Raw genomic sequence first — 24,982 nt, 5'->3', positions numbered from 1 at the left:
TACGCCATAGCCAAAAATGCATGGTAACCTGATTAAGCTCGCCATAGATGTTGCTCTTAAGCTTTTATGGCAACGTTGCCACTTCTACTTGCAATCACACTTTGGTAATTTAAGGTTCTCATAAGCTATCGTCTTTCACAGCTCAATCTCCGTGTTGCTTTTCTCTGCTTCTGTTGATGTGCTGCTCTTGCTGTGAATCTAGATGATATTTTGCTACTTGTTGACTGTTCGCGGGTTAAGCACAGACTCCTTGTCCCATACTTGCATGCTTTTCTCATGGTCTCATATACAGACCTTGTATGTTACCAAAAAATCTGCCACCTCTCTTCTCTCGGCATGGCTGAGGAGTGTGCTAGCATCTCAAGTTGCCAATGATGCTGTTACTATTGCTTTGCAAAAGCTCAATGAAGGCTTCTGGTCTCTACGACACTCTTTCATAAATGTGCCTTTTGTTTGAAGTCATTATGGCTTCCACATGTAACTTGCAAGCTCTATGCTTTCTTCTCTATGGGGACATAGACCCGTTTTTTCACCTCCGCTCTGTCTAAAATAAACATTGGCTTTGCTTTCATTTCTCCAAGATGGTCGTTGCTCTTGAAGAAGGCTTCACTTGCAGTTCCTTTTGTTGCAATACTCTTTGCCTCAAACAACTCTTTGTGAGCTTTTCCATGCTGCTATGACCTTCATTAGCTCTTAATTGAGCTTTTCTTCTTGCCTCAATCTTTAGAACTCCTTAATCTTGAGGTACCTAGCACCGTTAGTATGGCATGGTGATAGACACAAGATTAAACATAAGATTAAGGTGGGTTACACCACACTAAAAACTCCAAGAGAGAGAGAGAGAGTAGCACACTTAACACAAGATCTCTATTGCATTCACAATGAACCATATAATGATATAGGCCTTCTAGCCTTATCTCACTTTACACATCATCATGCCATGTGGCACTCCCTTTTCCACTCTTTTGGTCAACACTCACACACCATACAATATCACATGTGGCATTCTTATCTTACCACAATATCTTGCACCTCTAGGGTGCTTTCCCACATACACACAACACTACGATTACATCTCTCAACAAAAGACTCTATGCTCCCTTAGATCTCTCTTTCTTTCTCTATATATTTTTTAAAAAAAATGCTTCTAGGGACATGACCAAGAACAAGAGCACAAGCCAATGGAGCTAGGGCAGGGTGGGGGATGGTAAAGTAGCATAATAGGGCATGCCAAGGTAGAGAGAGAATATGCCCTATATAGTGGACCCTCGGTCTTAGTAGCCTTACTCTACCTTTGTGCAGTATCATCCATGGATAATTCTTTTTCTCCCTCCCTCCCTCCCCTCTCTCTCTCTCTCTCTCTCTCTCTCTCTCCCCCCCATTAATCTCATTAGTGGTTGGACAAGCATGATCAATAAGGTAGGGTAGATGTGTTAATGCTATCTATTTCTTGTGCCCACTACCTTTTTGCATAGTGACTCTCTCTCTCTCTCTCTCTCTCTCTCTCTCTCTCTCATTTCATCTAATTGAGTTCATTAGTGGTGGAGGATAAATCTTAAGTGTGTAGATGATGACTATTTCCTCTCCCACTACTTTTTTTGCATGACATATCTATGTCTTAGTGTGTGTATGTGTCACACACACACACACACACACTATATTAGCTCATGAGTTATCACATGTAGCCCTAAACCCTATCATATATATATATGTATATATATGTATGTATGTATGTATGTATGTATGCATAAGGAAAAGGAATACGTGTGTAGGTTTCTTTATATAAAAGGTAACCCAAAAGGTACATCTCTTTCTGCATCTTACCCTTAGTTATCACACAAGACCTAAAACCTACCATACATATATGCATAATCCAAAGGCAGATTTCTTTCATAGAAATTGGGTGGGGTACATGTCTCGAGAGTTCACCCATCCTAATTGTCTTCATGCTAATGCATGCTTAACTAGATGTTTCCACAAATTGGTCTAGCCATCCAGACCCCAAAACCATAAGGCAATGGAGGACATTTAGTCTATCCATTTTGTGAAAATCTCCTAATGCTATGCTTTGGCACAACAAAGCTTTTCTTAATACTCCCCCTTGGTGCCAAGTTGTCCAATTTCTCTTAGGTCAAAGGTTGAACTTGTCCATGTTTTCTTGGCTCAACAATTCAACTTGGCTTCTGTAGTGGCTTAGAGGTCACACTTTAACCTATGAGCTAAGATAAAGTGGACAAGTTTGCACTAAGGGAGAGTGTTGAGAAAAGTGGGGCACTAGAAGATTTCCATAAAATATATAGACCATAACTTCAACCTCTAAGCTAATAAAAAGAGGACAAGTTGGCACCAAGGAGTTGAGAAAAGTGGTGCCAAAGCATAGCACTAGGAGGTTTCCACAAAATGGATAGACCTAGCAACGGTCTATCTATTTTGTGGAAACCTCCTAGTGCTACGCTTTGAGTGGTGCCAACTTGTCCACTTTTTCTTAGCTCTGATGTTGAAGTGTGACCTCTAAGTCACTACATAAGCCAAGTTGAGCCTTTGAGGCAAGAAAACATGGACAAGATCAACTTTTAAGCTAAGAAAAAGTGGACAAGTTGGTACCAAGGAGGAGTGTTGAGAAAAGCGGTGCCAAAGTGTAGCTCTAAGCGATTTTCACACAACTACAGAGGCTGTAGCACAAGGGACGGCTTGGCTCAAAGGTTGTAGCATGACGGATGGCTTGTTTACTTAGAGGCTGCGAGTAGCTTGGGCTCAAAGGCGCTTTGGCTTGGTTTATGGCTCTAACCAGCTTGGCTCAGAGGCACATGGTAAGCTTGGGCTCATAGGCTCATGGGCTTGTCTTTGCCTATACCCTACAACTTGTACACAAGGCAAAAGCAAATGCCAACGCTGAGGTAGATGACAATGGCTCTGATACCATGTTGGAAATTGGGTGTCCCGAGAGGTCACCCATCTCAGTTTTGTTCACGCTAATGCACGCTTAACTGGATGTTTCCCACGAACTGGTCTAGCCATCCAAATCCTAAAACCTTAAGGTAATGGAGGACCTCCCGTATATCCATTTTGTGGAAATATCCTATTGCTACGCTTTGGTACCACTGTTCTCAATACTCTTTCTACATTGTCACACATGGAGACATAAACCCTATCGTATATATATGCATAAGAAAAAGGAATACATGTGTATGTTTCTACATCAGTTATCACACATGTAGACCTAAACCGTATTGTATATATATGCATAAGAAAAAAGGAATACATGTGTATGTTTCCACATGAGTTATCACTCATGTAAACCTAAACCATATTATATATATATTTACAAGAAAAAGGAATACATGTGTATATTTTCTTTATACAAAATTTAACCCAAAAGTTAGATTTGTTTCTACGTCTTATCCTTGACTCCTATCCTCCAACTAAAACTGTGGCTATAAACTATCCAGCTTTCTAAACACACATTTGTACCTAGGGTTTCCTTTAAAGAGTGTCCTTTAAGATATCACGTAGAACATAAGATATTCAACAACAAATAACCCAAGTTTCCCATAAATAAGGGTGGGAGAGGCTAGTTAGCCAACTCCATGTCCAACATTTTTCAGCTTTCTAAACACACATTTGTACCGATGGTTTTCTTTAAAGAGTGTCCTTTAAGATATCACGTAGAACATAAGATATTCAGCAAACAAATAACCCGAATTTCCCATAAATAAGGGTGGGAGAGGCTAGTTAACCAGCAGCTCCATGTCCAACATTTTCCCATTTGTTACTATAACTAGAGACACTTGTTTTCTCTCATCAATATATAGTGCCTAGCCCAATCAATTTGCACTTGGGTGTCCATACCTTATCAATGTATAGTGTTGATGCCCAATCAATCCACACTTGGTTGCCCTTGCCTTATTGGCTTGGCCACCCACCGAACAGTTGACCATAGCATTGTAAAATTGATTTACCAAATTTGTAGGAGTTATGATCCATCACATTCTCCCTTGCTAAACTCACAACTATCCTTGACTCCTCAATATCTCTAGAGACAAGTACTACAGAATTGATTTACCGAATTTGTAGGAGTTATACATGTATCACGTTTCTTCCCTACTAAACTCACAACTATTGTCGATTCTTCACTATCTACAGACAAGTATAGAAACTCCAATCAAAGTGCAAAGGTATAGTGATTAGCTTGATATTGGAAAATCACTTAAAACTAATTCTCAAAGCTAACATTCCTACCATGCCTTGTCATTTTGTGAGAGCATCCTTCTATATAAGCTGTGCAAGATTTGCCTCCTATTTAACTCCCTTCAAAATTTAAGGTAACTCCACCCACTAATGTTTTGGCTCAAATGGATCACTAAATCCAATGCACTTGTCCAAATGACAAAATACCATCCATGCACTACTTATCAATGTTTTATCAAAAATGCATGCACTCATATGCTTAGATCAACACCCACACCATCCATGTCTTGGTCTTCTTGATGTATACCTTTCTGTGGTTGAACATACTCCAAGACATACAAACTTTTGATAGAACTTCAATCCATAGTTACATAGAATTTAAGATATCTATCTCATGTTGTTATGAGGATGAATTCATGGAATATTTTATGTATTCCCATGTTGTGTAAATTATGGATTCTTAAAAGAATTCATGGAATATTTATATTCCCGTGTTTTCATGTTATGAATTCTCTCAGACGGGTTTAGATTGGGATGCCTTTCTAAACCCGGGTGATCGTAGCTTACTTTATGCGTACGCGGGTGAATCCGTACATGCATGGAAAGTATTGGTTGCATTGTCTTGTTGATATGAACTTTTATATGGATGTTTATTTTAATCAATTAATTTATTACTTGATTGGCTAGTTGATGCAAGTGCAAATCATTGGATATGACATGCATATCTATCGACACCCAACGTTGAGTCTCATAAAAGATATTCCTGACACCAGCAACTCGCTTCCATTATCCAAAATGATTGTTATGAATAATTTAAGGTTGATTATTATTATAATTATCTTTATTAAAATTTAAATAATATAAAATATCAAAGTAAAAATAATATACTTTTATATTATATAATAATAATATATGTATACTAAAAAGCTAATTGATAGAAAAAGTAAATTTTTCTTAAAATAGGCCTCTCCAAGGTAGTCTATTTTTACATACAATTGAATTTATCAAAATGGCCCATGGGGTGGGTTGTAGAACGACACTATGTATCATGTCCTCTAGTGGTGCAACAATGACATCAAAAACTAAAGACACTTCATCCAACTGTGCAAATGGATATGAAGAGATCTCTTACATTATCATAAAAACTAAATCAACCACAAGTAAATATAAAGACCCTCAATATAGCTCCTTTAATGGCTGTGAAGAGACTCTCTCAAATTTTTGGCTTGAAACTTTCATCTTCTATGATCACGGCCTTGGGAAAGGGAACCATTTACAAAAAAAAAACCCAACCCCGTGACCTAATTTGGCTAGGATAAACCTATGGGTAGGAAAATGATTAAATACTAGAAAGTGGGTGGACCCAAGAAGCAATTACTTTCCAAACCGAAACAAATTTGTATCTTTTAGAACAAGAAAAACTTGAGCAAACAATGAATGTTTTTAAACATAAAGCAAAGAAATTATCTTAATTTTTATGCATGTTGGCCAAAAATACACCTTTTCCATTGTATTTTTTATTTGGATTTTTTGTTGTACTGACATGCAAAAATGAGTTACATAAATCAAGGGAAAATAGGGGGGGAAGAAAGTACATTGTTGTGTAAACATTATGAAATATAACTAGAGTCACTAGTCAAGGTAAAGAGACAAAGAGAAGTCAAATTTTGGTAAAGCCTTTATGATCAATTGATCGAAGTTTGCTAATCGCATTTGCATCCATCGTGCACAATATTAACAAGATCCCAATGCATTGCTCATGTTTTCCTTTTATGAACACATCCCATCAACACATTTGATCATTTCTCACTATCTTGAAAAAAGGTTCATAAGTGTTATATCGAAACATTGTTTTGGCTTATGGCTACTTTGTAAAATTGCTTTTTATATGTTTAAAGACTTCAAATATCAATTACATGAAGAGTTGGTTTTTATAGCTCGTTGCACATGAATCTCCTTGGACTAGATTGTTGTGCAATACAAAAGCTATATATCTTGTAAGAAGAAATGAAATTTTGGTGATTGCTCAACTACTGTTCCTTGAAATCAATGCAACCATGCAAAAATGAGTTACATAAATCAAGGGAAAATAGGGGGGAAGAAAGTACGTTGTTGTGTAAACATTATGAAATATAACTAGAGTCACTAGTCAAGGTAAAGAGACAAAGAGATTTTGTCTTTAGCTTCAATCAATTGATAATAAAGTCTTTACCAAAATTTGACTTCTCTTTGTGTACAATTGCACTATCTCTCACTTTGATGACAAAGATTGGGCCATCTATTCAAAGATCATTGCAATTCAAATGGGTGCGCGGTGCCATATATGCGAAACATTTTATCACAACAAAGTTCATAAAAGTAGTTGGTTATATCAAGACACCTTGATTCAAAGAGAGCAGCCAAGATTATGGCATGAGCCCTCAATGAGTGGTGCTTTGGCATGGGTTGGATTTTGATGCATTAAGGCCAAGCCATAATTCAAGCTACCAAGGTGGCCTCAACAAGGAAATGGAATAGGTGTACAAGGGAAGGAGGAGGTCTCTCTCTCTCTCTCTCTCTCTCTCTCTCTCACACACACACACACACACACACACCTCTTCTTCTACTTTATTGTTCTTCCCTTTTCTTCTACCCTCTTGTTTTCCCACCCAATCCCCCACAAGCAAAAGTAGGTTCTTGATCATGTTTTAGGTCTTAGCTACCTAATGTGTGTATTTGGGTCCCATGGATAGTATTCAGGCTACGTCCACATTAATTAATTAGTGTCGGCAAAAGCGGGCACGGTCTGCCTAAGATCCAGGACTTGGCTTAGACCATAGTTTTTTTTAAATAACACCGAGCTCGCATGCAGGTATTGTCGTGTGTGTGTGTGTGTGTGTGTGTGTGTGTGTTCGCGGCAATGCCATTCTCTCTCTCTCCAGCATGCTTACAAGTATATCTCCAGGGCGTCTCTCTCACTCACTCACTCTCTCTCTCTCTCGGGGGCGTAGAGCCTCTAAATGGCACTCAGCGGGCTTATAAAGCCTTCATCGAAGCATCGAGAAAAGAGAGCTCGGGAATGTTCGTGAAGCATCAAATCCGCGACTTCCCACACTAAGGTAGCCACAATGCCTTTCATTTTCAAAAGCTAAGGTTCAAGCTAATTAATGTGTCAACAAAATCTCCGTCCCATCTCTATATTATCTTAAGGAAGAGTTTCACAAAGTTGCCATGTGGTAAAAATTTGGAGGTTCAGGAAGGAGAGGAAGAGGTTTGGGTAGAATTTGAATTTGGAATTTCAAAAGACTTGCGAAGCACGGGTTGCCGGCTAGTATAAATAATAGTTGGCCATAAAGAAATCCTTGTGCCATATGAGATGATGTCACTCCTAAAAATTATAGATTATCCTTTGTCTTAAATGCAAGGTGTGGCCAAAAAGGTTAAAGAATGTTTGATTGTCCACACGTGGGCACGTGTCAGACATCGATACTGCAAGTACGCATCGAGCGGCCAAGGCGAGTCCTGCAGGCCATTAACTGAAAGTTACAGCTCCAAAAAGCTTCGAGCCAAAATTAGCAGGCGTCTTCCTCGTCGACTTGCGAACAGGTCAATTTCTGCATTCCCTTTTTCCCCAATTTTTTTCTCGTCATGGTGCTTAATTAACTTAGCCCAACTATTATTATTTTTCGCTCCCTCTTCAATTTGCAGAAGAACGATTACCATAAAAAGAAATAAATAAATATAAATTTTTACCAGGTGGAGCAAAAAGCTTGATGCGCTTTGGATTAAAAGAGCTGCTCTACAGTGAAAGACAAAACCACGCGTTTTCGGACAGGGATCGCAGAGAAAGTCCTGACTCCTGAACCAGAATTTTGCTTAGTGGGTCAATTGCAGAATGGAGAAACTGGTGCTTTTTCTGCTCAACACAAAAAACTGTGCTTTTTTCTTCTGTTGAGTCACTTGCAAACACGCAGTCGTGTGCTTTTTTCATGTTGGGTCTGTTCTTTTCTCATGTTGAGTCGCTTGCAAACGCAAAAATCTGTGTTTTTCGTTTGATGGGTCATTTGCAAATGCAGGAATCCGTGCTTTTTTCAAGTTGGGCCACTGGTAAACTCCGACGCCTGCAAGTGTGCGAATTGATGCTTTTTAAATTTTGCGGTTGTAAAACTGTATTTTTTGATGGCCATGTGCAGAACAAGCTTCATGAGGGTTTGGGCAGCTGCCAATCAAAGCGCATTAATTACTAGAAGTTCGATTATCAGCTGTGCAACACTTTGGCAGGTTCACAGTGTTAAATTGTGGTAAAGTAGCCGGAGTAAGCTCCTGCTGAAGGTGCATGTGCTTTTCAGAGATTTGAAGAGGCTTGGCTCCAGCATGGATACAGAATCAAATATGAGTTGCATCAGAGAAGTGGCCATTGCATGGATCGCTGGGCGGCAGAATGAGTTAGGATCAATCACCATGAGCTTTGTTGACATGTCTGATTCTTCTATCATACTGGAAGCCAATGGCAGGTTAATACAGATTGTTATCCCATCATCTTTCTGTATGGTGGGATGCCAATCCACTGCTACAACTTCGTCTGATGAGGTCTTTCTTGTAACCACCATGGGATCTAAATCGGATGAAGTTTTTGAAAACGCACTCATGACACTCAATGAGAAGCTAGAGCGCGTGGACATTCAGCCGGATGCACTAAGCCAAGTGCTAGATTATTTGTTTCTAGCATTGCAAAAGTATGAAGCCAGGAGAGGGGAAAGGTTGCAGAAGGGGGTGACAGGAGATGCCAAGGAAGTGAGCTCAGAAGACCGAAATCCGGTAGCCAAAGATGGCGATGATGACGATGATTCACTTAGTGGTGGTGAAGAGTCTGACATGGCGGTTGACTCTGATGACGACTCTCCGGATCACTACGGCTATGATCTAGCAGCTTGTGAGAATGTAAATAGTGCAGTGCAATTGCAGTATCGGTCTAAGGGTTTTCTATATGCCATGGCTGAAGATGCAAGGCTACGGAGTGAATTTGCACAGGAGATAGCTGATTGGAAAGAGCCAGATTCCACTGTTTTTGATTGCAGTAAATTTATACGGTGGTGTATTGTGAAGCCAGATCCCAAATTGCTCAATGTACATCTACTCATCCACATTGGTGGTATTGTTCGGGATGATGATGCGGCATCAGCTCTTGGTTTCTTTCTAGATACACCCGTGAAAATTTCTCTGCAGTTTAGTAAGGAATTATGGGCGCAAGTGGATTACAAACCAGATGCCCACCCAATGAACCTTGACGGATTGCAAGTTACACAGGAAGCGCCCACATGCTGGAAAGGCCCTGCAGAGGAGTCTGATGAAGAGCCCCAGAAGCTGAGGTTCAAGGATCAAACTCATCTGTACGGGATTGAAGTGCTTTTGCCAGAGTTGATCTGTTCTTACTTTGAGTTTTTGGTGAACAAGACTATCACAACAAGAAATAAGCAGCAGAGCCAAGAGCTTTTAAGTGAGCTTCAACAGTTTACTTCTATGGAGAATCTGTTTGAAGGTCTCTTGTGTTTCCTATGTGTTCGATTCAGGGCGCTTCCAGATTGGTGTGTAGTTTGTTGGAACTCTCTTCCTTATTCGGTATGCCGGTTACGCACTTGCGACAGGGAATTCTGGTCAGTGTTCTCATCACTTATGTTATCTGCTTGTAGCACAACATGGTTTCTTTCACGATTAGGGTTGAATGCAAGTTTTCATTTTAGCACATGCTTGAGTTGTGACCAGTGTGGATGTGATCTTGGAAGTTGGACCTACTGCTTACCTTGTCACATGTGCGTCCTTGCTGTACTTGTTATGTGCCTTGTGGAGCTTTCTATCTTCTAGCCACTAGCAGTAGTAGTGTTGGCTCTTACAAATTTTAGGGGCTGTATAAGAGGACAGATTTCTTACTGTATCCAATGAGCAGAGAATACAAAAACAAAGAGCAGCTTATAGCATATTTATGAGCTATGCTAACCCGCGTCACTTTTTATTGAATGCATTGCTCCCAGGTGACTGCTATATAGCAGTCATGCTTATATTACAAACAAATAGCTTATCAGTAACCTACTACTAATCTCTATATTAATGTGTGAGCAATGCTCCAAATTACAAAGAATGTTTCACAACTAATTGTGAGCCTAAGCCATAGGGTGACCAATTGCAGAAGAAGCCCAAGTTGATGAAAATGCTAAACGCTTATTGAATTCTGCTGTACTCTGTCTTCAAACTCATGCTTATGAGCATTCGGGCTGCTTGACTGCTACAGCTTGTTCCTCTGTAGAACAATAGATGAATTCCACTTCCTTTTCTTGAATCTTTCCACGAACAAAATGATAATGAACTTCAATATGCTTTGTTCTCTCATGAAAACTGTGTTCTTTCCAAGTTGAATACAGCTTTGGCTGTCACAAAATATTGGAGTTGGGTCGTGTTGATTCTTGTAGCCACCAAGGGTGCCCACATGGACTATCCACTACAACGGACCATCCACACATGGACCATCCACCGCAAAGTGACGGTGTGACAGTGAGTCAACGGAGGTGTCAAACATTGGGATCATCGAGTGAAGATGCACTATTTGTGGAAATATGCCATTTTATCCAGCCCAAAAAGGGCACCTTTGGATATTTTTGGTTTTTATTGTCTTGTGCTGCTGGCTGCCACTTCACCTTGACCGACCAGCAGCCCTTCACTCATATAAAAGACTCCAACGTTTTCTTCAATCACAAATACATCAAGTCTTGCTGCTGTTGGTGCAGGCCGCCTACATCAGGTGCAACTGTCAGAATACGCGGCGGAGATGATGACAAAATCTGGAAACACTAGAGCAAGAACAGTGCAGAAAAACAGCACAAGAGAAGGAGAGAGATAGAGGCGTGTAACTGTGCTCTATATACACAAGAAGATCCCGAATACAACACAATACAAGACAATAAGTGGCAAGGGCTGTGGGGCCATTTTTATAGTAGTCGGCCTGCAACAGAGGCAGCCGACAGGCTCTGAATCTCCACGACCAGCCACATATACCAGTCGGCCAGCTGTCCTGAGTCAGCTAGCACAGAACTGAAGCCGGGTACTTGCAGGTATAGTCGGCCAGAAGATAGATCCTCTTGCCAGCTCAGGATTGCCACCCAAGCCACAAAAAAATGGGGGAAAAATACGGGGAGTGAGGAAAAATGAGAAAACACCTACAAGGGCGGGCACACCCACAATAGAGACCCTGGTGTATCAGTAAAGACAGGAGATGACTTCTAGCACCCCCTCTCAGCTCCTGGCTGTGAAACCAACCACAGGGAGTTGGAGTGCCGCCTAAGCAAAGCCTGAGATAGTGACTTTGTGAAGACGTCCACCGTATTGTCCTCCGTCGAATAGAACTCTAGCAAGATGTCATTAGCAATGATCTGTTCACGAACAAAGTGCCTCTGGATGACCGTGGGTTCCTCCAATGGAAGTCCAATCTTGCCATGCAACCTCTGCAACCTCACCACCTCACAAGCAGCACCACAAGCAGCCCGGTACTTTGCCTTTGTCGACAAGGCAAGAGATAGCTGCCTCTTACTGCTCCATAAAATTGCTCCTGAGCGTGAAGTAGATCTCCTTGTGTTTGGACCTCCTCCCCAATCTGAGTCACTCCAACCGTGGCGGTAGACTCCATCCATCAATCCCCCTCGTGTGTAAAAGAGACCAAGATCCTTCGCATGCTGCAGAAACCACAAGATACGCAATCTTGCCTCCCAAAGAGTCATCTGCAACCATGAGCTCAATAGCCTCAGGAAGCTCCCGTCTAATTTGGTATCCATCAACCAAATCAATAAACCATTCTGCTTCCGAGTCAAAGATGCCTCACCTGTTACGGTGGGATGCCAAGTCCTGGAAACCTGCTGAAGACCACTCAAGGCCTTCGGAAACCTGTAACCAACCCTCTCTGAATCCGGAACCACAAAGCCTGGAGAATGTGCAACATCCACCTCCTTCTGCAAGTAATCAACTGCCACTTGCCTGGCTTTCCAATAGGTCCTCGTGGAAAGAACTTCCTCATCTACAGGAGTTTCTTTGTCCCGAATACTACGAGCATAAGTTACCTGTAAAGTTTCCTCTGACTGACGAACACAAGAACTACCAACATCTGTACTGGGAAGTTCCTGCCAACTGTTGCCATGAACTGGCAAGCTATCCTCCAGCTGGTCCCGGAAAGCTTGCACCTGCAGCGTATCCACACTTAAGTGGCGAGCTCTGGGAGTCTTCTTTTAGCCATAAACACTCCTGGAAACATGTTGATGCAAATTTCCTTAGAGAACTGGCCGACTATTGGTCGGCCAGCAGTCTTGGCTTTTAATCCATAAAACGCAGTGCCGCCTCGGGTTGGTGCAGCCGCCTCTGGTTGGTCAGCCGCCTCTGGTCTGGTCCAGCCGCCCACCTTCTGTAAGCAGCCGACACCTCATGGGTTCCTTCTTTGTTCCGCCGGCAGTGCATCATCCATGCCGTGGCTCCAAGTCCAAGCTACTACCTCATCTTCACCCTGATGCTCCTAAAGTCTGGTTCATACTCTTTATCTGGCTACCTCTTCTGGACCAGCACCTAAGAATGTCCATGGCATCTTTCATGCACATGACATCCCCCTCTGCTAAACTTGATGACGGGATTCCAAACTGTTCTTGGATGACTGTTGAAACCGATCCCGTCAAGTGGGAAAGACTCCGTTGGACACCCACACGCGTAATAGCACAACTTAATATCACAATTTGAAGTGGACAACTTAATAACAACTTGAAATTGAAATGAAATGAAATGGATAGATGGACACCAGCACTGGGGCCGGAACGGGTCGACCCCCCCCTCAATATATGATATATTTATTGGGAGTATTTAACAAATACAATGCTCCATGGGTTCCAAGAACCAGATGATGTCCATGTACATATGAATACAGTACCAAAGAAATAGGCCCGTAGTAGATGCTCGAAGCAGAACAACCACTAGCGTGGTCCAGTCTCTACGGTCCTGTGCTTTCACTGGACTCCGCGGAGAGCGCGTCAATGGTGTTCCGAGACCATGCACAAACAGGCGCTCTCGTACTAACGCCTGGCTCTCCCGATCTCAGCACCTTTGGACCGAGGTTCTCCAATAGCTTGGACTACCCGGCACCGAACGGGTGTTACCGTGGGGAATGAATCCCTTATCAGATTTGACACAAAGTACTTTACTTAAATCTGAAATTCACGTACTTGTGGATTGTAGTTGGAAGACCAAAATTCATGGTGTCAATATGCAGTTACTTGAGAGAAACACTATGATGCAGTAGCTTGTCGAGAGGAGTAGCTGCCTGAAGAAAAGTATGGCCTCGTGGCTGCAGACGCACATCTACCAAAAGGAGGAACAGCAGCTACACATGGAAGGTACAGCCTGCTGGTGGTGGACAACGATCTGGATGCAAAGCACCACTTGTTGGTGATGTACACGCAGCCTGCTGGTGTTGGATACGGCCGGCTGCTTTGGTAGGCTGCGTAGAAAGATGGAGAAGACACTGGCGCCTGCAGGAGATGGACAGCGGCGTATGGAACCGCCTGGCCGCTTCAGGTGGGGGCAGCCGCCTGTAGATAGTGGGCAGCCGCCAGGAGTGAGTACAGAAGCGCAACTGGTACAGCAGCCGCGTGTAGATGTACAGCCGCCAGCAGTGAGTACAGAAGCGCAACTGGTACAGCAGCTGCCTGTAGATGTACAGCCGACTGTACGGAAGGTAGAGCAGCCTGTGGAGATGCAGTCACCTGGGGGAGAGAGAGTACGCAGCCTGCGCTTGCTTGTAGTAGTGCAGAGAGTACAGCCGCCGGTTGGAGGAGGGAGAAGCAGCCGCTTGAGCGAATACAACCGCCTGTAGCCTTCGTGAAGATGGCGCCGTTTGTAAAAAAACAAAAAAAAACAAAGAGATGATCGCCAGCATGCATTCGATGGAGGTGATGGCTTTCTTTTATTAAGGTTGGAGAGGGAGTAATATGACTAGTGATTTGGCTGGCTCCCCCACGCTTGCATGTGGGTGGCCAGTTCCAAAGGGGTGTGGTAGGTGACCATGCCCACTCCCACACACACTTAAGTGGGGCTCCCCACCTTGGCCCCTAAGTGGGTGCCCACTTTTAAGTGAGTGTGAACAAACGACCTTATAAATCAAAAGGTTAGAGATTAAGGTATTAAATTAACATGTGCAATATACTTACCACCTGTTCACATGCACCAAAACTCGTCAGAAGACAGAGCAGACTTCACAACTCACTGGCAGGCGTCCCCACTCAGTAAGTAACACGTCAAGCAGGCAAACACAAAAATACAAGTCATGCGAAACAGTTTCAAACATGCAAAACATGTGTGCATGTGCAAATAGTATCATGGACATATCTCCCGTTCATGGAACAAGTACAAAATATCCGTCGGCACAAAAATGGCACAACGTAAAATATAAAACCTGGTCTTCCTATGGAGTGACAGTCCCATAGGTAAGACACAGTTCTAGGCACGAGTCTCCCTATGGAGTGACAGTCCCATAAGCAAAACACGGCACGAATACTGGTTCTTCCATGGCGTGACAATCCCATGGGTCGAACACAGTCCAGGTCATACACGGGTGGCACCAATCTGGCTCCCGTCCATACGACACCTTCCTGCTAACACACGGGTGGCACCAGTCTGGCTCCCGTCCATGTCAGCAAAATACTGGCCTCTTCACATGAGACACCGGCCTAGCCTCAAGTGAACAAGACACAAAAATTGGAGATGGACCAAATGGTTGGCCAATTGGTGACATCCCCCCGAGCTTCTAAAGAGTTGTCCTCAACTGAAAAGCCTCAAGATATGCCTGCAACAACTGTGGGTAGTCAACAAATAATCCTCATTTACCCACTTTGTATCAATAGGCAAATAATTCTTAAACTTCACAAGGTATCTCCTGGAAAGCTTTGCTGCAGGTAGGTTTTGCTCCTTGTGAAAAACAATCTGTTCTGGCTGGAGGATCTCCTCAAGCTCTTCAATCTCTGGTGGATCTTCTGTGACAGGCTCATCAGGATCTGGCCCCTTATATTTCCGAAATAGACTCACATGAAAAGCATTGTGAATCTTCCAGTGACTAGGTAAAGCAAGCCTGTAGGACACTTCATTGATCTTCTGAATCACCTTGAAGGGTCCATAATAGCGAGGAGAAGCTTAGGATATGATCCTTCTCGTCCTGGCCTCTTTCGAAGCTCGTGAGTGTCCCATTCCACACGTCATGTGTACACATAAGGGGTGCATTCCACTTTGAGTTTCTTGCATGGGGTTACAGCATCAACCTTGGGGGATTCCACCTCCTTTAGTCCCGTCACCCTCACATAAAGAGCCTTTAGTCCTGTCACCCTCACATGAAGAGCACGGAACTTCCTCCTCTTCTCCTCTTCCAAGATATCATGTATAATGGGGGTGGGGGTGGGGTGTTTTCTTACCACTTCTGTACATTCTTTCTCTAATTCTTGCTTAACCACTGCGGCCCACCCTTTCTCCATCTTCTTTGTGGCCACTAAACCTTCCTGCAATTTAATTTTCAGGCTTTCAACCTCCCAGGCAAGAGAGGGACCCTTCTTCACCTTCTTTGACTTCCATGTCCCTTCTATGCTTGTCAACAGCCATTTTATGCTTATCCTGAGATCTTGCAATGGCTGTCCGTACCTGACCAAAGGCTACATCCAAGTCACGAACATATTCATCAGCTGCAAAAATCTCATCCTTGGTACGAAGGATGGGTGGCAATACCACTATGCCATAGATAATCTCGAACAGAGCCTTTCTCGTGGAAGCATGGATTGTATTGTTGTAGGCAAACTCAACAGATGGAAGATACTTCTCCCATGCAGTCTTTTGATCTGCCACATAACATTTCAACAAATCCAACACGGCTGAATTTGTAGCTTCACTTTGGCCATCCGTTTGGGGATGATAAGCTGATGAAAACTCAAGTTTAGTACCCATATTATCAAATAAAGCCCTCCAAAAGGGGCTTGTAGTCCTGGGATCTCTATCCCCAACAATGGATTTAGGCATACCATGATGCTTGAAAATATTAGCAAGAAAAAGCTTTACCATATGATCAGCTTGCTTTAATGGTTTTCTTGACGGGCAAGAAATGAGCTTGCTTGCTAAACCTATCCACAACGGTCCAAATAGCATCATTCCCATGTTGGGATCTAGGCAAATCCATAATAAAATCCATAGTAATACTTTCCCAAGGTTGCGAGGGAATAGGCAATGGCTGAAGCAAACCTGGAGGTTTTTGCCTTTCAAATTTCACCTTTTGGCAAGTAATACATGCACGCACATAAGCCTCAATGTCTTTACGCATGCTTGGCCAAAAGAAATATCTCTCAATCATGCGTGTAGTAGGCATGATACCTCTATGACCAGCATAAGGTGGAGCGTGACATTCCTCCATAACCTTTGGACGCAAATCCTTCACCACACACAGACAATTATCCTTCATAAGATAACCCTCGTTGATAACATAAGAGGCCTGCGAATGACCAGCCATCAAATCAGTCCATATATGGCGAAAATCAGCATCCAAATGATGCAAATCTCGCATAGCAGATAAGTCTCCATGAGAGGCCACTGAGACTGCAGCTACATAGGCCTCCTGGATAGTGCATCGGCCACTACATTTTTCTTTCCTGGAGTATGCACAATCTGAAAATGAAACATGGAAAGAAAGTTTGCCATTCTCATCTGCTTCTCTGAAAGCTTTGTTTGAGATAAAAAGTATCTCAAGCTTTGATGATCTGTCTTGATTACAAATTCAGCCCCAAGAAGATAATGTTTCCATATCTTTAAGGCATGAATTACAGCCAAGAGCTCTTTCTCATAGATATCCATATGAAGCTCAGCATCATGCAAACGACGGCTCTCGTATGCAACTGCATGCCCTTCTTGATTTAGGACAGCTCCTATACAATCACCACAAGCATCACATTCAACTACGAATGACTTGTGCAAGTCAGGAACAATCAAAACTGGACCACATATGATAGCATGCTTGAGCTGCAAGAAAGCATCCTGTTCTTTTGAAGTCCATTTGAAAGTGATTTTCTTCTTTGTGAGATCATGTAGAGGAGTGGCTATCATAGCAAAATGCCTGATGAAACGCCTATAATACAAACATAATCCCAGAAAACTACGTACTTGATGTACGTTTTGCAATTCGGGCCAATTCCAAATGGTCTCTATCTTTGCAGGATCCATTGTAACTCCATCTTTGGATACAATATGACCCAGATAATGAATCTCTAAAAGGAAGAACTCACTTTTCTTGGCATTAATGAAAAGCTTATGCTTCCGCAACTCTTCAAATACTGTAACCAAATGAGTTCTGTGTTCCTGCTCATTCTTGGAGAAAACCAAGATATCATCAAAGAATACTCCTGTAAATTTGCGATGGGGTCGGAATATCCTATCCATTATACGATTAAACGTAGCAGGAGCATTGGTGAGACCAAAAGGCATTACCAAAAATTCATATAATCCGAAGGCTGTCCTGAATGCAGTTTTATGGACATCTTGTGGCACCACTCGTACCTGGTGATAACCACTCTTCAAATCAAGTCTGCTAAAACAAGCTGAGCCATGAAGCTTATCTAAAATATCATCAATACGCGGAATTGGGAATCTGTTCTTGATGGTAAGCTTGTTCAAAGCTCTATAGTCCACACACATACGGAATGAACCGTCCTTCTTTTGAACAAGAAGTACAGGAGAGCAATAAGGTGAGGAACTGGGCTGAACCAAACCTTTATCTAAAAGCTCGTTTATCTGCTTCATGATCTCTTCTTGTTGTGCAGCACTGACTTGGTATGCGGGTTTGTTGGGTGGAGAACTACCTGGCACAAGATCTCTGTGGTGATCTTCGGGCCTTTAGGGAGGTAATTCTCTTGGCAAAGTATCAGCAAAACAGTCATTGAATGCATAAAGAAAATTCAGCCTAGCATTAGACATAGCATCCACATTTTGATGATTTGGCACAAGGCTATCACGCACAAAAACCAAGTACGCAGAAAGACTCTTTTTGATTGCTTTATTAATTTGGATGTGTGATACAAGTGGGATGGAATCCCCTTCTTTGCTAGCATCAATAAATTGCATGCGGCCTTTATGCATAAAAGAAATCATATTAGACTTGTAGTCTTTGCGGGGCTCAAGCTTATGGTGCCACGGCTTGCCCAACAATACATCACATCCATTTAGTGGAGCAACTAGGAAATGTTCATTAACGTTTTCCATCCTTGGCACATTACTCTCTTTGCTCCGGGGTTAAGCCGAATTTGTTCTTCCTTGGGCCCTGATCTTTAGATGTGGTATTTTCAGCTTTACCACCCTTGTAGGTCTCCCGGAAGTTCTTTTTAGGTGGCTGTCCACCCTTTTGCAGATTTGGGACAGCCTTGTCTTTCCCCTTTGAACCTCCTTGATCCTGTTTAATCTTGAGTACCAGTTGCTCCATAGCAAGAGCAGAAGCTGTGAGCTGTTGCAAAGTATGTTTCGGGTGCAATTTAATGCCCGAACGATATGCTGGTTGCAGTCCAGAGGGAAACTTCCTTTTTCTTTCATCCTCAGTGATTTGCATAAAGGGAGTTACTTCCAGCAACACTTTCCCGAACTTGTTAACATACTGTTGCATGCTTTCATCATCTCTTTGCTCAAGCCTGTCCCACTTTTGAGTGAGAGTTTGCTCAGCATTTGGTGGCAAAAACTGAGCATAGAATCTATCCTTAAATTCCTTCCAGGTGCAAATGGGATCCTTGGTGATCTTTTCAGTGATCCACCAATGAGCAGCAGTCCCTTTAAAAAACATGCTAGCATGGTGTACCTTAGACTTCTCTGTGAAGTCCTCATCGCTAAAGGCAATGTCAAATTGTGCCACAAATGCTAACACTTTAGAAGCATCATGTTCTCCATGAAAGACATCAAACTTGACAGATTTGTCACCTGCTTTAAATTCCTTGAGCTTTTTGGCATGAGGCTCATGGTCTTCTCTTTTTCTTTTCCCCTTATCCAACGGGGCAACCCTATCTGCATGGGCTCCATGGGCCATCATAGAAGTTTCATGAGGCACGGTGGCATGTGCTCCACGAACTTGAAACTCAGATGCATGTGACTTTCCTGCATATGGCAATGTCTCTCCATGAGACAACTCAGAAGGCAAAATTTTTCTAGAAGCAGACCTGTCACCCTTACCATGGGATACATGTCTTGCATGCATGTGACTTTCATGCCCTCCATGAGCACTGGCATACATATATCTGTCAGGCTTTGTGCCTTGTGGAGAAGATGCATGTCGAGAGGTGACTGTCATCTCTTACCTTTGCATAAAAGATTTCAGCCTTTGAGATGCGGGATCTCCATGCTTCAAACGAGGTGGATTTTTGAATTTCAGCTCTCCGTCGTCCCCCTCTTTGATATCACCTTTGCGGAGGAGGTAGGCAAGTGCCAACTCCCTTGGCTTCTTGCCCACTTCCCGTGCCATAGACTCAAAAGTTACATCTACCATTGCATCAGCCTTCCTAGCTTCAATGGCACTTTGCACATGGGGATCTTCATGCAAAAATTTGCTCTTGTGCGTGCAAAAGTTTTCTCATATGTTCCATTTCAGCCCTCATTGCATCAGGCTCTTATTCAAGCATGACTGTCTTTCCTGGAGACAGTTGACCCTTTGATTCACTATCATTAACCCTTTCAAGGGGCTTGTGCCTTCCTCGCAGAGCATCAGAACCACGAGAGGCACTAGATGGACCCCTCGAATTAGGCACTTCCAAAGGGTTGCCTTGGCTGTCCATTGTGTTTAAGTGTGCTAAAAGCGGGGTGTCCAGTACACAGGTTCGTTTCCCCACTAAGAAGAGGGAAACAACCGTGCTCTGATACCAATGAAACCGATCCCGTCAAGTGGGAAAGACTCCGTTGGACACTCACACGCGTAATAGCACAACTTAATATCACAATTTGAAATGGACAACTTAATAACAACTTGAAATTGAAATGAAATGAAATGGATAGATGGACACCAGCACTGGGGCCGGAACGGGCCGACCCCCCCCTCAATATATGATATATTTATTGGGAGTATTTAACAAATACGATGCTCCATGGGTTCCAAGAACCAGATGATGTCCATGTACATATGAATACAGTACCAAACAAATAGGCTCGTAGTAGATGCTCGAAGCAGAACGACCACTAGCGTGGTCCAGTCTCTACGGTCCTGTGCTTTCACTGGACTCCGCGGAGAGCGCGTCAATGGTGTTCGGAGACCATGCACAAACAGGCGCTCTCGTACTAACGCCTGGCTCTCCCGATCTCAGCACCTTTGGACCGAGGTTCTCCAATAGCTTGGACTACCCGGCACCGAACGGGTGTTACCGTGGGGAATGAATCCCTTATCAGATTTGACACAAAGTACTTTACTTAAATCTGAAATTCACTTACTTGTGGATTGTAGTTGGAAGACCAAAATTCATGGTGTCAATACGCAGTTACTTTGAGAGAAACACTATGATGCAGTAGCTTGTCGAGAGGAGTAGCTACCTGAAGAAAAGTATGGCCTCGTGGCTGCAAAAGCACATCTACCAAAAGGAGGAACAACAGCTACACATGGAAGAAAAGTATGGCCTCGTGGCTGCAGTAGCTTGTCGAGAGGAGTAGCTGCCTGAAGAAAAGTATGGCCTCGTGGCTGCAGAAGCACATCTACCAAAAGGAGGAACAGCAGCTACACATGGAAGGTACAGCCTACTGGTGGTGGACAACGATCTGGATGCAAAGCACCACTTGTTGGTGATGTACACACAGCCTGCTCTAGTGTTGGACACACAGCCGGCTGCTTTGGTAGGCTGCGTAGAAAGATGGAGAAGACACTGGCCCCTGTGGGAGATGGACAGCGGCGTATAGAACTGCCTGGCTGCTTCTGGTGGGGGCAGCTGCCAGCAGCGAGTACAGAAGCGCAACTGGTACAGCAGCTGCCTGTAGATGTACAGCCGCCAGCAGCGAGTACAGAAGCGCAACTGGTACAGCAGCCGCCTGTACGGAAGGTAGAGCAGCCTGTGGAGATGCAGTCGCCTGGGAGAGAGAGAGTACGCAGCCTGCGCTTGCTTGCAGTGCAGAGAGTACAGCCGCCGGTTGGAGGAGGGAGAAGCAGCTGCCTGAGCGAATACAACCGCCTGTAGCCTTCGTGAAGATGGCGCCGTTTGTAAAAAACAAAAAAAAACAAAGAGATGATCACTAGCATGCATTCGATGGAGGTGATGGCTTTCTTTTATTAAGGTTGGAGAGGGAGTAATACGACTAGTGATTTGGCTGGCCCCCCCACGCTTGCATGTGGGTGGCCAGTTCCAAAGGGGTGTGGTAGGTGACCATGCCCACTCCCACACACACTTAAGTGGGGCTCCCCACCTTGGCCCCTAAGTGGGTGCCCACTTTTAAGTGAGTGTGAACAAATGACCTTATAAATCAAAAGGTTAGAGATTAAGGTATTAAATTAACATGTGCAATATACTTACCACTTGTTCACATGCACCAAAACTCGTCAGAAGACACAGCAGACTTCACGACTCGCTGGCAGGCGTCCCCGCTCAGTAAGTAACACGTCAAGCAGGCAAACACAAAAATACAAGTCATGCAAAAACAGTTTCAAACATGCAAAACATGTGTGCATGTGCAAATAGTATCATGGACATATCTCCCGTTCATGGAACAAGTACAAAATATCTGTCGGCACAAAAATGGCACGACGTAAAATATAAAACTTGGTCTTCCTATGGAGTGACAGTCCCATAGGTAAGACACAGTTCTAGGCACGAGTCTCCCTATGGAGTGACAGTTCCATAAGCAAAACACGGCACGAATACTGGTTCTTCTTCCATGGCGTGACAATCCCATGGGTCGAACACAGTCTAGGTCATACACGGGTGGCACCAGTCTGGCTTCCGTCCATACGACACCTTCCTGCTAACACACGGGTGGCACCAGTCTGGCTCTCGTCCATGTCAGCAAAATACTGGCCTCTTCACATGAGACACCGGCTTGGCCTCAAGTGAACGAGACACAAAAACTAGAAATGGACCAAATGGTCGGCCAATTGGTGACAATTGTTATCATCCCAATCTTTTCTCGAAGTCCCTTAGTCATCCATCCATCCCTGGCAAACCTTTTTCTTTGAAAGTCCGGCCCGTTCTCCAAAACCACTCTGTCTCAGAATAAGATCTATGCATCTGTTCCATCTAGTCCACAATCCATTCCTGCCCTGACTCTGAACACTATCTTGGTCTTCATTCCTGAGAAATGAGTCTGGCACTCTCACATCACCCTTGGAGGATAAACCTCCCTTGGGACCGTTGCTCGAGAACATATCTGGCTCACAGGACTGCCATCCTCTTTGGCTTTGTGGAACACCACCAACAAACCTCCTAGGAGCTCTTCTCGATTCTGTGTTCCTTGCCTTGGGCTTCGTATCCATGTACTTTCTTATACCTTGGACCTGTACACCATCATATGGGACTGATTCAATGTTTAGCTTTGCTGAGCCTGATGTTCTGATACCAATGTAACACGCGGAAGCTCTGGGAGTCTTCTTTCAGCCCTAAACACTCTTGGAAACATGCTGATGCAAAACGCAAATATGGAGAGAGAGTAGAGAGAGAGAGATGCTGGAAATTCAGTATATTTATATAGTACAAAAAGGGTACTCTGCTACAGCCCTAGGTTGTCTTCATAAAAGGGTGATAAACACCAAAATCCTGGTCCCTACTTGGACCCTAAAGGACTCAATCCCTAAAGGACTGAATGAGTACAATGATGAGCTACCTTGCCTATTTATAGGCCTTTTTTATTTCCTTGGAGAACTGGCCGGCTGTTGGTCGGCCAGCAGTCTTGGCTTTTAATCCATAAAACGCAGCGCCGCCTCGGGTTGGTCCAGCTGCCTTTGGTTGGTCAGCCGCCTCTGTTCTAGTCCAGCCGCCCACCTTCTGTTAGCAACCGACAGTTCATGGGTTCCTTCCTGGTTCAATCGACAGCGCATCATCCATGCCCTGGCTCCAAGTCCAAGCTACTACCTCATCTACACCCTGATGCTCCTAAAGTCTGGTTCATACTCTTTATCTGGCTGCCTCTTCTAGACCAGCACCTGAGAATGTCCATGGCATCTTTCATGCACATGACAAGAGTGCTGAAAGTTTGTAAACTCCATGCCTTGTCCCGCGGGGACTCGAGAGCAACAAAATGCTCATCAAACTCCACCCATACACTAGTCTTGCAAACCTGATGCACTAACAGATGAAAACCAAGTGTGGGAACATACAACACCTGGGAGGAATGCTTCCCCCCTTTGCCATCGGGAACTATCTCCAACTTGCCCCCCTCACTGTGAATTGGGATAGTGGATGTATCCCTAGTAAGAATGTGACCAGAATACCTGCAGAAATCCTGTAAATCTGAACGGGAAGGAGTCATGTGCTTGGAAGCACCACTGTCTAGAATCCACTCCCGAGTATCTGTATAGCGGAGTCCTCCAGTCTCCGCCTTGCGTGAAGAAAATGAAACATTGGTGTCCATCACCTCCAGGTGCACAAAAGCTGGAGTCTTCACGATTGCCCCTTCTCGGCGTTCCACTTGGGACACTATCTCCAATAGTGGCATTTCTCGCCACAATCATTACAGGTCCTCTCTGCCTTTAGTTTCTTGCGGTCAGCGTCGGACTTCTCCTCAGAAGACTTCTCCAGTGAAGCCTTCCCTTTGCCCTTGGTACGGCCTTTCGACCGTTGGCCAGTTAAGGCCTCCGAACCTCCCCCCTGTGGAGGGTTCTAGAATCTTTCCTCCTGGTCCAAGACCATGGGCACAAGCTCCTCCCACGTGATGGTGCTGAGCTTGCCACTGGTAATCAAAGACCAGTAAAATGCTGAGTATTAAGAGGGCAAATGCAACAGCAATGTTATGGCCATATCCTCTGATGATATCTCCTTCCCAGCTTGAAGAACTTCCTGCTGAAGAGCCTGCAGCTTGCTAATGCGCTCCCGCATCGTCAACGACTTTGCAGGACTCATAACCCGTATCTATACTTCCAAGAAAATCCTCTTCATGGGCGATACCATGTTATAAAGAGAAGCCAAATGCTGCCATATACCTCTGGCCAGCGTCATATGCTTTATATGATTGATTACTTGCGGTGTGCAGTTGAGGAAGATGAATGCTCAGGCATTGACACGATCCCACAATTGTGCCTGAGCCTCCCGGTCCTTACGAATTGACGGTAACTTCCCTTTCTCTACCTCCGACCGTGGAACCCCAACAACGATGAAATCAGCAAGGTCGTACGACTCCAGAACAGATTCCATCATAACCTTCCATATGCCATAGTTGTTCCCGTCCAACTGATGGTCCACTGGGAACGTGGGGAGTGTAGGGATCTTCACATGCCTCTCAGCCATCTCTAACAAATCTGCCATTGCAGGGATGTAACTGAAAAAGAGTGGGTGGGTGGGAACAAAGAAGAACTTAACCTGCAAGTGGCTGTCCAGCAAATCAGCCCGCCTTCCTCTTGCTTCTCGTCTTCCCGAATAGTCCGAAACAGTCCACCAATCAACAACGCAACAGTCCCCCTCTTGCTCACACAACTCCCAAGAACTATCAAGAGCCTTGGGCTTTGGTACCATGTCAGAATACGCAGCGGAGATGATGACAAAATCTGGAAACACTAGAGCAAGAACAGTGCAGAAAAACAGCACAAGAGTAGGAGAGAGATAGAGGTGTGTAA

The 24,982-nt window shown here is 43.9% G+C and overlaps 1 protein-coding gene across 3 annotated transcripts in view; it reads left to right on the top strand.

Moving 5' to 3' along the window:
- The first annotated feature begins 7,921 nt into the window (after positions 1 to 7,921).
- LOC147616524 (uncharacterized) overlaps positions 7,922 to 24,982 on the top strand; it is a 61,601-nt gene continuing 44,540 nt past the window's right edge. For 2 of the 3 annotated variants that reach the window (XM_086777603.1, XM_086777605.1), the window contains exons 1-3: positions 7,940 to 8,074; positions 8,244 to 8,274; positions 8,361 to 9,821. In XM_086777603.1, coding sequence (XP_086633729.1) covers positions 8,542 to 9,821 — 1,280 coding nt within the window. In that variant the 5' untranslated portion in view covers positions 7,940 to 8,074; positions 8,244 to 8,274; positions 8,361 to 8,541. Of the gene's footprint in view, positions 8,275 to 8,360; positions 9,822 to 24,982 lie in introns of all 3 variants that reach the window. The other variant, XM_086777604.1, reaches the window with a different exon arrangement.

Source organism: Cibotium barometz, chromosome 38, assembly GCF_041138505.1.
Source record: "Cibotium barometz isolate CiBa-2024 chromosome 38, ASM4113850v1, whole genome shotgun sequence".
In the NCBI taxonomy this organism is placed as follows: Eukaryota; Viridiplantae; Streptophyta; class Polypodiopsida; order Cyatheales; family Cibotiaceae; genus Cibotium; species Cibotium barometz.
Note: the sequence above shows the minus strand (reverse complement) of the source record. Positions and strands in the feature narration are given on the sequence as shown.